The sequence below is a fragment of the Anas platyrhynchos genome, chromosome 1, assembly GCF_047663525.1.
Source record: "Anas platyrhynchos isolate ZD024472 breed Pekin duck chromosome 1, IASCAAS_PekinDuck_T2T, whole genome shotgun sequence".
NCBI lineage: Eukaryota > Metazoa > Chordata > Aves > Anseriformes > Anatidae > Anas > Anas platyrhynchos.
This window is the reverse complement of record NC_092587.1, coordinates 49,066,801-49,081,898: the sequence shown is the minus strand read 5'-3', so window position 1 is coordinate 49,081,898 and position 15,098 is coordinate 49,066,801. Positions and strand designations below refer to the sequence as shown.

Below are 15,098 nucleotides of genomic sequence, written 5' to 3'. Positions count from 1 at the left end.
TATTTCTTTAATTTAAACTTTGTGTTTCTCAGTGTGTTGAGCTGATCAATTTCAGATAATAATTCATCTTGTTAGTAGAGAGAGATTTAACTAACCAGCTCTAACAAATCTGCCTAGATGCACCAACTAAAGGTCACTAGTCATCAGTGTAAATAAGACCTAAAGCAATATTACCCGTACAGACAATAGATTTCTATTGAGAAAGACACAGCTTCTTCACATTTTAAGAGACTAAAACACCAAGATCAAATTGAATGACTAGAAAACGCAAACACTAAATACAAGTAATTTTGACTTCAATTTTGACAATTTCAAATAGGTCTTACCTGAAGACCCTGTCAAGCAGGACTTCGAAGTGTTTTATAGTTTCGAAGTGTTTTATAGTGTGTTTGACTGGTGATTTTTCACATTGTAGAAATGAAATGCCTAGATGGCTAGCATTTCCAAGGTAAGCAAGAAGTTACTTACCTGCACAACAAACGTCCCCAAAACAATAGTACAGAAGATAGCATTGTTAAAGATCCCTTCAAAAACATTTCTTTCGCCATGAATTTTTCGGGCATTAATTTCATTAAACAGCTGCATCATCACAAATGTATTAAATACAATAGTATAATGTTCTGAAGGAGGGGCATGCAGAGGTGCATTTCTTCCACTATCGATATCAAAAATTCTCTCACCTGTGTATAAAAGACATTTATCAGCAGCTTAAGTTGGTGACTTTACACACACACACACACAGAACATTCAATAGAATTAAAAAACTAGATTTAAAGACTTCGTCTCTATAGACTTACAGAGTTATGATAAAGTTCTAAGTATCCTTACCAGCAAACAGGAGTGTAAAGACCACTACGAGTTGATAGAATGCATGACCCAAGATATTCTTCATCATTGTGCGGGAAATCAGAGGTTTGTTTCTACCATAAGGCTTTCGCAGCAGAAGAGCTTCAGTTGGTGGCTCTGTTGCCAGGGCAAGAGAAGCTAGTGTGTCCATTATGAGATTTACCCACAGCATCTGCACAGCTTTAAGTGGAGAATCCTATAAAGATAGATATGTAAACCTTCCAGTTTAATTGAACAAACTGCAGCTATTAAAGGTGTTTATTATAAGACATTGCCATGTTTTAAAGAGCATTACATTCTTTGGACTATTAGACAACTGAGTTTGAATTCATTTGAGTCAGTCGTGACATTTGCAACATTTTTAGTTGAAACTACCCATCACCAGTACATACCTGTGTTATGCATGCTCCTGTAAAAGCAACAATTACTGCTACTACATTGACTGTAAGCTGGAACTGAAGAAATTTGGAAATGCTGTCATACACGTTTCGTCCCCACATAACTGCTTTAACAATACTTGTGAAGTTGTCATCTGTAAGGATAATATCAGAAGCTTCTTTAGCTACATCTGTTCCAGCAATTCCCTGGTAGAAAAAGAGAAACATCATGAAATGTAACAGGATGCACTGTTGTATACAGTAGAAGCAATTATATCTTTGGTCAGCATTTTAGCATTCACTTTGATGCACCATGTCTTTTGGATTACTTTAATGTAAGCAACCCAAAGCTCTACTGAAGCAAGATTTGCTTCTAAGTTCTACTGCAGAATGAAAAATTATAAAGTCATTTAAAGTATACACACCTTAGTAATAAACAAATCTGACAATAAAAAGACACTGTGCAAGTTCCCCCTGTTCAAGTTAAAGACCACCAGATGGTGCAGCACTACAGGTTAGTCCGTCTCCCAAGTTTACTATATGGATTCCAAGCAATAGGGCAATACATGTGTACGTGGTGGAGCAATACACATTGCCCAAAAACCTTTTGCAGAAACATATTAATGTTGAACAGCAAGACGTGTTATCATCGCATGTAACATTGCAGTGCAAGGACATTATTAGGTTTTGAGCAACTGGAATTTGCTGAGACTATTTAAAAAGTTTAGGTTGTGTATTATATGTAACACTTACTTCAAGGGTGGCTTTTTGAAACACCATAGACAGTAACTCAACAAGAAATTGAATGATCATTATTTTGCTAAGTTACCCGTACAACTATGTGTACAATTTAAAAGATACCTTCAAATAGTATGTAGTAGGTATTTTAAGTGATATTTAGATAATCAGTTAGAGATGATGTGTTGGTATATGTTTGTTTTTTTTCTGGTGGCATTTTTTGTTTTTCTTATAAAAAGAAAAGAGATGAACATAGATAGCATCCCCAACAGCACCAACTACAGCAGCGGTCTACAACAGCAGAAATAGCAGAAAACACATTTATCCTAACAAGACTGTTAGCGTATAGAGAACATTTCATACATAAATTTGTAACGTATGCTTTTGAAAATACTCTGAAAACAGCATGGAAGCCTTTCCTTCTCTTGATAGTAATCTATTGGGAAACAATCTAATTCAGTACATCTGCATGTTGTAGTAAAAGTGTGGTCTTCAGGTATCCGTCCCATCCCACCACTACACCACCAACCACCCCCCCAGTTCAAAAGGTTAATGATGAGCCTTTAAAGACTAGCATGACCGACTAGCACCAGATTGTACTTTGTCAGCTTAAGGCTGAAGAGGAATCTTGAGGCAAGAAGAAGCTTGAAGTATTCGTCTTAAAGTGCTTTGAAATAGTTAGAAGAGAGCTGAAGCCTACAGTATTTAAGGTATGAGCCTGTCTAGTATTAGCACTTAAAGGGTTTTTAATCGATAGGCTAAATCTACTCTAATTGATAGGCAAGCAAGTATTCTAAGGCTCTATATATAATGGAAGATCAATTTTCATAAATGTTAATCCAGATTTATAAAGGAGAATAAGGAATTTTAAGTCAAATTTGATGCTGAAAGTCACATGGAGACTGACTTTTTACTCAGGTAGATAATGACAGGACAAGGGGGAATGGTTTTAAACTAAAAGGGGAGATTTGGTTTAGATGTTAAGAGGCTACTTTTTTTTTTTTTTTTTTTACCACTGAGGGTGGTGAGGCACTGGCACAGGATGACCAGAGAAGTTGTGGATGCCCCACCCCTGGAAGTGCTCAAGGCTGCGCTGGATGGGGCTCTGGGCAGCCTGGTCTGGTGTGAGGTGTCCTTGCCCATGTTGGGGGGCTGGGGAGTGGAATTAGATGGTCTTTAAGGTCCCTTCCAACCCAAACTGTTCTGTGACTTTGTGATTCCATTCTATGGTTGACAATGATAAGGTTTTGCAGGGACTACTTTTATAGCTGTAGTTTATCAAATATTTAATACCATGTAGACAATTGCATTGGCAAGAACAAATACATAAGCCACAACAAGTCAAAAAACAAACAAACAACTAATCAAACGAAAACACAACAACCCCTGCCTCTGGGGACACATTCAAGTATTAACATTTTTGTGTCTTAAAGATCATTTATTATCTGATAAAGAACTGATGTGTTGTCTCCTAATTCCTTCAGGTCATCCCAGGAAGAGCAAAATGACAATGCAATTTCCTTAGCCACCATAGACTGCTTAGGACTCTGTACCAAGTGTTTAACACAAGGTAAATATAGGCTAATACATTCTGCTTAATTTTCATGAGCTCTGTTTAAGACTTGGTTTGGCTCCCATATCAAAGAGTGTTTGAGAATTTAAATTGAGAAAGCAGGGTAGTCTGAGGAGCCATTCAGACAAATGTAGATTTGTCTGAATCTAGGCTACCACAAAATGCTGTTATTTCAGTTGTACTAGAGATATCATAGTACAGCCTCCAAAGTAATTTTAAACATCAGCTAGGACTCTCTTTCATCCTAATTTCCCTGTTCTTCTGCATCACTTTATGGAAAACAGACGAATAAGCTCATTTCATATCATGTATAAGCTTTACTGAACATCAACACAGTATGCTATTTACCAGCTAAAGTCATTCTGCCATATGCTGAACAGAACTCATTGCAGGAATCTTCAGTATCAGTAATTTTAGTGCTACATTTTGCAACAAGTCTTTGCTTTAAAAAAGGTTTTGATTTACAAATGACAGGGGATTTGCAGCGTATGCTTTATTCAATGGCAAATGCCACAAAGACATTTTTAATCAAATAAAAAGATGGCTAAGTTGGAAGAGTGAGAAACAAGAAAAACTAATCAGTATTAAACGTGAGAAGTCACCCGTAACTTAGTTGCATATTAGCTCAGGAAGTAAGCCAGGTTATTCAATCTTCTTCAAAGTGATTAGATAAACTGCTTTATCAAAATAGTACTCAAAATACTGAAGGAAAAGAAGTCATACCATGGCAAATCCAACATCTGCCTTTTTCAGAGCTGGACCATCATTGGTACCATCACCAGTTACTGCTACAACTTGCCTCTGATCAAAGACAGTGCTGTCAATTATACCTAAAATAAAATGACATTTCAGTGTTAATAGTTCGAAACAGACAACAAAAAATTGAAGTTGAAAGAGAAAACCATTACCTTCCTCAGAGTCAAAAACACTAGAACTGTCTGTGATTGTGTTGGTTACCCCACTCCCCCCCTTGCTTAGGAAATAGATCAGCTGGCAAATGAATATACAGTCATTGGCATTTCCCAATACTCCTATATTATTCTTTCTATAAACAGAACTTTCCTTAGAAGCTCAAATGGTTTTTATTTACCTTTTACTAGAGTGTGTTTGTCAGTAGGAGATGATCTTGCAAGAACACGAAGCTTTGGCCAGATTTTATCTATTCGCTCTTGCTCTATCTACAAAAAGATAGATATTTTGCAATTATGTGCCTTAACAAAAGAGCTGCTGATTTAACTTATGTAGTTATTGTGCTTACCTCTCCTTTTTCATTGCGTATTCTCCTGTTAAAGTCTTTGCCCTCCAAACACAGGAAGTCTTCACCAGGATTCAGAATACCACATTTTAATGCAATAGCACGAGCAGTGTTAATGTTATCACCAGTGACCATACGCACAGTTATGCCTGCACGCTGACATTTTTTTATTGCATCTGGTACCTATATGCAAAAAAAAAAAAAAAAAAAAAAGACAGACTATACAGTTGCTAAAAAAAATATAGACATGTGAATGAATTGTCTTTAGCTCAAACAAGGATAATTCTTATTTTAAAATCAATACCGTTGTTATGGAACATTTGAAAAAGTTTAGTCACCTTAATTCTTTTCCTGAAAAACATATAAATGGCTATTCTGGCAAAGGGTGATTCTTTTTTGTTTTGTTGCCTTTCCCCCACCCTGCTCCCCTGTTTATTTACCCTCTTCATTTTTCAACTACTGCAGCCTTCAAAAATATCACACGCAAACCCCATAATACACTATAGGGTGTAGTAGTAACTAAAAGGTACCAAATACTGGTTTTACATTTATGATTATGTAAAATAAAATACAATTCACACAATACTCATCAGCCCGTAGCTTCTCATGTTAAGCGACAGTAATGTGGATCAAAAAGGAGTCCCATTTACATGCAGCATTATAGGTTTCACTGTTGAGAATTACTGCCCTCCATGGACCTCAACAACAAGCAGAGTTCCTTAGCTCACTTCTTAGATCACAAACCCTCCTTCCCATGAGAAGCTGGCAGCAAGCACAACGGCTAAATATGATCCTAACCCATATTCCTAATATTCCTAGTGGTTAAAAAAACACTAGCTGTTCCATCTACCGACACACTGCTTAGTAAGCGCCTTAAGTCATTAGTTTGTACAGAGCTTCAGTAACACAGCATAAGTGACGTTAAGAAGTTTTAATCTGCTTTTGTAGCTCCATTAACTTTTCCCCCCAAGAAATTAGATTTTCATCTATTAACTATTCTTAAGACATACAATAGTAATTCAGTTTCTTGTACTCTTTGCATGAATCAGGATCTGCTTTAATAGTCACTGCAGTTCACTCAGTGATCCTACCTCAGGTCTCACTGGATCTTCAATCCCAACAACAGCAATGCACGTCAGACCAGTAACAATGTCGTTTTCATTGTCCCATTCTGGCTCTGGTTCCCCAGCTGGGAAGTCTCTGAATGCCAGACAAATGGTTCTGAGACCTTCAGAAGCCATTGGCTCAATTACAGTTTTTACGATATCATCTCGGTCCCTAGGTCTGAATACCTTTGGTTCTCCATTAGCACTCAGTATTTTGAAGCACCTGAAAAGGAAAGTTTAAGTAGTTATCAGATGTTTACCAAAGTTCAGCCTGTTGTGGAAAATGGCTTGTTAGCCAGCTCCAGTAAGTTTCCACAAGTTTTGTTTTCACTAGACTCTCTCACACACACAAGAAAAAAAATACACAATAGCAGCAACTCTAAGGTAATCATCTCCATATGCACTTAATCTCTTCCTAATTGTAAAACATACCATCTGCAGATTGTTAACTGAGATGGCTGTCTGTCCTCGGATGAAAATAATGCCCCCTGAATTGAGGAAACAATCACTAGTTGCTTCCTAGAAGTAACCATTTCTCTACTGTACATCAATGCAGTGCTTACACTGTTAGAGTCAGTTCATCTAGTTTCATGTTGTCCCAACCAATTGTCCCACCTTGCTAGCAGCTGCAATCATTGCAGAAGTACAATAAACTTCCAGAAGATGCACATGGTGCTTCAACAGCTTTAAGCACTAAGCTTACAGCGCTAAAACCAAACTCTGATGGATTGATGAACCAATCCTATCATTGTGTATAAACCTTACTAGTCTAAAAAAAATAAAAAAATAAAAAAATAAATCAAAATGTACATTTAACATTCAGGCTATTTGGCATAGAGTTTTTAATGTGGAGCATTAAATTAAAATCAAATGCTTAAAACTGACTGAAAAGTTTAAGAGGCTATATTCAAAATAACATATTCAAGCATTTTAACTCACGCTTTTAGTTTATTTCTTCATGCCATAGATGCCACTGCTTTCATAGAGAGTATATATTGATGCCACGAATATAACAGTAACAAGTGCATTTAACAATAAATGTAATTTTGTTCATCTGTATCCTTACTAAAGTTTTGCCATAATGCAATGCCATAAGCACTTGTTTCACCAATCAGTACTGATGTGGCACTGAAAAAAGTAAGAATTTATGACACTTTAAAAACATCTGGCAGATCTGACAGACAACTAGTGTTAAATACAAATATTTTAGTCCAGTGGTTTAGGAAATTCTCAGGTGCAATACATACAAAGTTTCCACTGCAGCCAGGAAACAAAGATGAAGCAGTTCCTTTACACTTCTTGCTATTTATCAAAACTGAAATTTGAAGTCTGTCCTTCATTTTGGTCATCTGTTCTAATGTCAGCAACCACTAAGTATATCTTGCATTAATTCTAATCATAGGGCTTGTAATGATTTCAAAGCATTCCAAGATGGAAACGCATGGAAACCAGTAAGTTTTATGTAAAGGTTTAATTGAAACTTACTTCAGAGTATTTACTTGAGACATGATTGTAAGGCAAGACGAAAAAACTGTTCTGCTTTAAATTTTTTGCAGCATTTCTTCTACCCTTACTAGAGATTTCTTTGTATCTTTTAATACATATTTTATATATATATATATATATATATATATATATATATATATATCCCTATGTAAACTTTCTGTGCTCAGTAGTCACACATGTGATAGTAAAGAATGAACAGCACAGCTGACAAACCATGTTACCAGCTCTGTGATTAACTTCTTGCACAGCATAGGCAGAAGGTAAAGAAAATGGCTTAGGATGCTAAGACTTTCTTAGACAGTGCTGCTCAAATAGCTTTGGGATTACAGTATACCAATAGTATCTAAATCAGTCTAGGTTTTCTTGTTCTTTCCTAGGTACCATTATTATTTATATCTCAATTGTGAACCTAAATGGACCACAGGAGTCGGACTGAATGAGTTCTAGCATCTACAGTTTGGTTATTCAACAAAGTAGAAATAAGGCAAAAACAGGCAGTTACTCACTGATGAAGACTGGTTTAAAATTTAGCTATATAGTAATTCACATCTAAATCTAAATTCTGTATCAAAAGGAACTGAAGTCCCTGAAAGACTGACTTTTTGTTGTCAGCACTAAGTTGATGACGAAGGAAAAATTTCATCTTTTCTCTTTAGTGTATTAGTACATCCCTAAGCAGTGATTTTGGGGGCTGGCAGCAAGCAAAAAATTAAGCCGAACTACGCTCACACAAATAGTATGAAGTTAAGACTGAAAACAGACTGGCTACAACTGCTGTTTCTAGACTACAGGATGCATGCATGCCTTCTCTCCTCACCTGATTAGGAGTTACCACAGCCTTTTCACACTTTAAGGTTTGTCCCAATGGTGATACATTGCTCACTAATAGTCTAATCGCTAGAACAAAAAGCCTCTACAGATGCATAAGGAAACAACTTGCTTTGTCACATTAGAAAAAAAAAAAACTCTTGGTAAAGTTCAATCTTCTGTTAAAGTAATCAACTTTGGCACGAATTTACACACTCTTCTCGATCTCAAAGTCATCTTAAAGTGATCACTTTTGCAAAGTCACAAATCCTACCCAGATTTTAAGTGGATCAGCTGTCAGGACTTTCCTGGAACATGGGTATTTTTACCAACTTAAAACTAAAATGGTTTAGTAACTAGAGAATAGTGCTAATCAAACACTTTCCTTTATCTGTGCAGAGTTTACATGTTAAAATTAAAAATGACCAGCTGTACTTCTGCTTTACATTTTTTAGTGGGCTAGAATTAAAGCAACCCAAATGCTACCAGCCCACCTCACTGTATAAAGTCAAATAACAGAGAGAAGCCAGGGAGCTATCCCAGGGGTACAGAACTGTTGCACTTGTTCATGAACAGAGCTACAGAAATGATTTGCAGTCTATGGCATAATGTTGTTTAGCAGTTTACAGACTCTTAGCCTATCACAACATTTAGCCAAATTACAAGTGCCAAAGTACAATAGTAGTTGTTCTTACTTTTTAAGAACTATCTCAGAGGCACCTTTACTGAATATCCGGAAACTGCCATCAGAGTTTTTTAACACAGTACTCATAGATTTTCTAACAGAGTTGAAGGTGTACACTTTGTGCAACTTCTCTTCTGGTATCTCATTTCTTACATCCTGATAATCACGTTTTAAATCCAAGAGCAATCCCAGCAAGGCACATTCAGTTTTATTTCCAACATGACGTGGTAGGCCACCTTCTTTCTCAGGAGGCTGCAAGAAGAACAAGAACCTTCACTGATGAGGAGGTTAACTTATGAACCACTGGAGTACAGCATTTAGAAAACAAGGAAGGTTAAGTCCAAGCTTAGCTCTGGGATGTAGAGGTTTCACTCTTGCAACAATTAATCTATAAATTCGTAAGTCACAAGATCATACTGCTGACCTTTATAAGTGACTTCTGCAATCTATTTCTTAGGCTCAAAAATCACCATGAAGTTTGTATCAAATCCAGAGATGACCTTTCTTTTTAGAGTTTCCCATTGCTTGAAATATCTGCCTGGATCACTTGAGTGTAGTAGATCCCTGAATAATTGTTTTGCAAAATAAACACATAGATAAGTTTAAGGAAACTGATTAAAACATACTAAATGCCATTATTTCTGCTAAATTAAAGTGTCCTCTCTTGTAACAGCTCTTACTCAATGTCTCAGAATACAATCAAATCACCTGTTAGCCTTCTACTGGAGAAACTAAGTCTTTAAGCTTCTTAAGTCTCACTACAAGTTCCATTTTCCAGGCCATGGCCTATTTAACTTGTTTCTGAACTCTTTTCAGTATCCAGCCCTTTTATACCAGAACAAGTTTTTATCTCAGTAATGTGAGATAAAAACTTGTCTCAGTAAAAATTTTATCTCAGTAATGTGAGACAGACTAGTGCTACAAGGAGTATTTTTCTGAAGATATTTCTGAGCTTATAGAGCTATAACATTGCATTGTAGTTTGTAGCGAAAAAGGCTGAAGTACTTAGCCTGACAGGCCTCAAATAACTATATCACAGCTACATTAATCATAAGGCAGTGATCCATTTTCATTGTTCAGATCTGCAAGATCTTATATTTTGACAGTACTAAAAACTCACACTTCTAAATTGTTCAATTTAACATGCTCCCCAGTACAAGAACGATGAGCATACTTGGGGCAAGTCCAGCAATAGGCCACAAATATGAATGGACTGCAATACCCGACTAAGGGACTGGGTGAGCTTACAAACGGCTACTTTTTCTTCCTATAAAAGGTTCTTTAAGAATTAGACTATGAAACTTTCCACATGCTACAACTGATTAGTATTTCAGCCTCATTTCAGAGAAGTAGGTGCTTGTTATATTGATGTATCCCCTTGCATACTGCTAGCAAGAGAAATTCTTGTGGAGTTACCATCTTTATAGGCTGAAAAGTGACTTCTGTCACTTGGTTTTACTTCTCTTCAAGTATAAAGCATTCCTAGTGGGAATTCTACTAAGTCTTGAAGTGTAATTATTTAAAAAAATAAAACCTACTTAGTATTTTTATTGCCTTGAAACAAACTAAATTATGTAACATGTTGGAATGACTTCAGCATGGAAGCTGAAGTGTTTTCTGGTGTTGCAGAAAATATGATGCACACAAGGGAGATTTGAGTATTGTCTGTGTATCAGAGGGATTTGTGAAGAGACAGTAACAGTATTAAGTATTATTTGAGTCCCTGTAATGCATAACAGTCCATTATTCTGTTTATTCCGAAATATTTTGGACGTCTCAAGCTATGAGGAGAGGTGTTACTATTAATGCAAATTTGTAGGCTTTGGAATTGTATCTGAAAAAAATCCATTAACTGCATCATCCGTACTTGTATTTTTGCATTACTTTCTACATAAGCTTATGCTACCCTTACATGTCTGCTTTGAAGTAGCTCCCAAATCAAACTATTTGTTCTCCAAATATGGTAAACTGCCCTCCTTATAAAAACAAATTTAGACACACTTATGAACTTACAAGGAAATTAGTTTCCTGAGATTGTATCTTTGAATCATCAGCAGAAAATCATTTTTGAAGTTCAGCCTCAAATGAACTGTTGAGCTATTCACCCTGCGCACAACACACTTTACACAGCTTTCTGCCACAAACATTTAAATTACTGACTATCATGTGGGCACCACTTTTCATCTTTTGAGGAAGATGTTTAGTTATTTAGTCAGAATGAAAAAAATCTACTTACCAGTATTTTGGAAGTATAAGCACAATTAACAGAAATCCCTGTGACAAGGTAACCCATAATCTTCTCTGGAATAGCTTCTGGTTCTGGAATTTTTTTGTAATGTTTTTCATTGATGTAGGCTTGGACCACTGTCATCCTGTTCATGGTCAATGTTCCTGTTTTATCTGAGCAAATAGCTGTTGCATTACCCATTGTTTCACATGCATCCAGATGTCTCACCAAGTTATTATCCTTCATCATTTTCTACAGAAATAAAAGCAGTTCAGTTATCCTTAACTATCAGTTCATGTTTCAGAAATTTTCATTTAGGGTGTCCAGACTCAGAGAGCAGTTGCAGAACACACTCAGCTTTATCCGGATGGCTGCTGTAAGGATTCCCCTCCATTTTGAACAAGGTTCCTAAACGTAGGAACCATTCTTCCACATCTGCATGGCAGACTGACTGATACTAGTCACAGACTTATAAGGAAGTATTTTATGTTTATATTTAGAAATATAGTAGAGGTACAGACTGAGCATTACCAATACAATATTAAAATATATTTTCCAAGGGAGGCTCTGTTCACTGGCTCAAATCTGTTGTTTTTTGCTTATTAGAAGGAACAAGTAAATTATGCCACAGACTTTTAATGTCATATGACATTTTCAAGGATGCTAGTGTCAAACTTCACATTAAATACAAACTAAGAGCCTAATTTTTCAGCAAAGAGAGTGAGGACTACACAAGTTTCACAGGTATAGCATTGCTTAAATATCTTTACTTAACAGGTTTGGGGAGTGTTTTAACCTTTAAGGTGCAGAGTAATTTCAAGTAACACAATTACAAAGACACGAGTAATTAGTACTTTATGTTACTCAATTTTAGAACACATCCTACATAGTTATTGTCTCTACAATGAGATTTTCTGATCAATAACCAGGCCCAGCTTGCTGAAGCAGTAATAAATGTTAAAGAACAAAAACCATGAGTTTAAAAAAACAACAAAAAAAAAAAACCACAGGTAGCCATTTATTATACAGCTTATTTTCTACAATATTCATCCCTCAAGGAGACTCAATCTGGAAGCTTTTGCAGTTGTTGCTTAACATGCTGGTGAGGTATAAGTACAAGTTGACATAAGAATTTGTAAATAACAAACTAACTTATCCAACTCTAACATGCTAATGCTAGAATGTTAACAGCTAAAAGCACTTATCATTAGTTGGCAACAACAGGCCATCACTGCTCAGCATTCATGTTAGTACATTTGGAGGTTAAGAAAAATACTGCGAAAGACTTCTTACGCAGTTCAGTGAAGCAAGAAAAGCAAGTTTCTCCTCAGTCTGTTGGGTGTACCTGATGCAGCATATCTTAAGTGAGATTTCACAGCTGATAACTACACCCACCTATCTCTAAAATCTGCTCCCTATCTATCCACTTACCTTAACAGAATAAGCCAGCGATATAGTGACTGCAAGTGGAAGACCTTCTGGTACTGCCACCACCAGGACTGTAACTCCAATAATGAAGAACTTCACAAAGTACTGAATATAAATTGGTGTACATTCAGCAAGCCAAGGACGCTTCTGAACCCAGAAGGTATCAATTACGAAATACAACACAAGGATAATGACCGTGATTGCAGACATCAACAAACCTTTTTAAGAAGAGAACAAATGGTTTTTAGAAATTATTTTTTAAATATTTGACCATACAGATTCAGGCTAAGTGCAAATACTCCTGCCTTTGCAGAAGTTACAGTTCAGAGGTAGTTTTCAGAGAGATACCAACTTTCAGCGCAAGTATTTCCTCATGAATTTCACTTAAAAGCCTCTAAAATCTTGCTTTTCTTTTCACTTGATTGAAAAGCATAGATCTAATTGTGAACGGGAGAGACCCGTACGTAAAGTAAATTGACTAAGCAGCAAAATAATTGAAGGAACTCAATAGGCCTTCCATGGCTATACTGATAACTTACTCAGCAGAGAGAGATGGTAACTGGGTAACTGTTCATACCTTACTTCCTGTTGAAGCTGGAATTAAATATAGCAGGCAAGCAGTGTTCAGTGAAATAAGAATAATTGGAAAGACAACTTCAAACTACTGCTAACAAGTTCTGTGGCACATTTAAGACACCACAGCAGAATGGAGGAAAAAAAATGGACCTGGATGAAATAAAGCAACAGAAATCACAGAAGTGTCCGCTTTTTATATACAAATATGTCAGTGTGTGCACCACCCCTAAGAAACAGGACAGAAAATGCATGCATGAAGTTGATGAGCATTAAGGGTATGTGAGGAATTAGAATAGGTTAAGGGCTACAAAAAAGGAAGAGAGCTCTTTCAAAAACAAAATAACGTCAAGAAGTTATTTGAGAAGAATAATGTATTACACTAAACATTATGGAAGTTTTATTCGGCTTTCAATGAAAAATTATCATTGCTATACAAACTATGAAGTGCTAAATCTAAAAATTTTTAATTGCTCTTTGCTCCATAGCTATCATATGACATAGATGCTTTAAATTGCTCTTTTGAGCTGGGGCTGGACTACAGGACTTCCAGAAGTTGCTTTTAACTTAACTCTTTCAACAACTCAGCATAGAATCATAGAATGGGTTAGGTTGGAAGAGACCTTAAAGACCACCCAGTTCCAACCCCCCTGCCATGGGCAGGGATGCCACCCACCAGACCAGGTTGCTGGGGGCCCCGTCCAGCCTGGCCTTGAACATCTCCAGGGATGGGGCATCCACAGCTTCTCTGGGCAGCTTGTGCCTCACCACCTTCTGAGTGAAAAATTTCCTCCTAACCTCTGATCTAAATCTGCCCTCTTTTATTTTAAAACCCTTCCTCCTTGTCCTATCATTATCTGACTGAGCAAAAAGTTGCTGCCAACTTTTTCTATAAGCCTCCTTTAAGTACTGAAAAGCTGCAATAAAGTCTCTTTGGAGCTCTTTCTTCTCCAAGCTGAACAGCCCCAGCTATCTAAGCCTTTCTTCATAGGAGAGTGCTCTATGCCCCTGATCATCTTTGTGACCCTTCTCCAGACCCATTCTAACACATCAACATCTTTCTTGCGTAGGTGGCCCCAGACCTGGACTCAGCACTCCCATGGGGGGTCTCACAAGTGCAGAGCAGAGGGGGACAATCACCTCCCTTGACCTGCTGGCCACTCCGCTGGTGATACAGCCCCAGATGCAGTTGGCCTTCTGGGCTGCAAGCACGCACTGCTGGCTCACGTCAAGCTTTCCATCCACCAGAGCCCCCAAGTCCTTCTCTGCAGGGCTGCTCTCAGAGTGTTCTCCCAGTCTGTACTCATGTCTGGGATTGCCCCAACCCATGTGCAGCACCTTGCTCTTAGACATGTTGAACCTCATTAGGTTCACATGCACCAAAATAAATCCTGAAATTAAAGTTCTACATGCTAGATAACAAAGCCTAAAATTCACACTGAGCTTCATTGTTATTTTAGCTTATCTTTTATAAGCAACAGTTTATCAAATATTTGATGAAACAGCTGAAAGAAAAGTAACAGAAGCTAAAGGATAGCAGGAAGTCAATAAAATTTTTATTACTTAGCAGTCAAGTATGTGCTAAGTGGAAATTCCTAAGCCTTTTGAAATACCAGCGATAGTCTAGTCATCGCTACCACATTTTCCACAGACTTATGTCAACTTGTTTTTCTCTATGTGCATCACTAAAAGCTATGTTTACCTAAAAACATCTCTTATAACAGTTGTCCAATGTTATGAAGTTGGAATTGTCTGTCCTAGGAGCTGATACTTTAAAGCTTGAATATATTTGAAAGACAAAATTAAAAAGGTCACCAACATTACGCAGTCTCAGAAGCCATCAACACACTTACGCATGATGGCACACTTACATGCATTGGAATTTTATACTTCAGCAGCTAGCCTTGACTAGCTTATCTCCTCATGAACTATGCATGTTGCTACTTTATTCAGAAGTGTGACATCAGCAAAAAGAGG

General features: G+C 37.0%; 1 protein-coding gene across 5 annotated transcripts in view; it reads right to left on the bottom strand.

The window, feature by feature from the left end:
- ATP2B1 (ATPase plasma membrane Ca2+ transporting 1) overlaps positions 1–15,098 on the bottom strand; it is a 63,815-nt gene that overhangs the window by 10,270 nt on the left and 38,447 nt on the right. For all 5 annotated transcript variants that reach the window (XM_038176113.2, XM_027451775.3, XM_038176126.2 and 2 more), the window contains exons 9-18: positions 12,552–12,766; positions 11,130–11,372; positions 8,904–9,145; positions 5,881–6,118; positions 4,793–4,972; positions 4,625–4,712; positions 4,258–4,364; positions 1,239–1,430; positions 829–1,042; positions 469–680 (exon numbers count right to left, since the gene is read on the bottom strand). In XM_038176113.2, the coding sequence (XP_038032041.1) occupies positions 469–680; positions 829–1,042; positions 1,239–1,430; positions 4,258–4,364; positions 4,625–4,712; positions 4,793–4,972; positions 5,881–6,118; positions 8,904–9,145; positions 11,130–11,372; positions 12,552–12,766 (1,931 nt within the window). The remainder of the gene's footprint in view (positions 1–468; positions 681–828; positions 1,043–1,238; positions 1,431–4,257; positions 4,365–4,624; positions 4,713–4,792; positions 4,973–5,880; positions 6,119–8,903; positions 9,146–11,129; positions 11,373–12,551; positions 12,767–15,098) is intronic.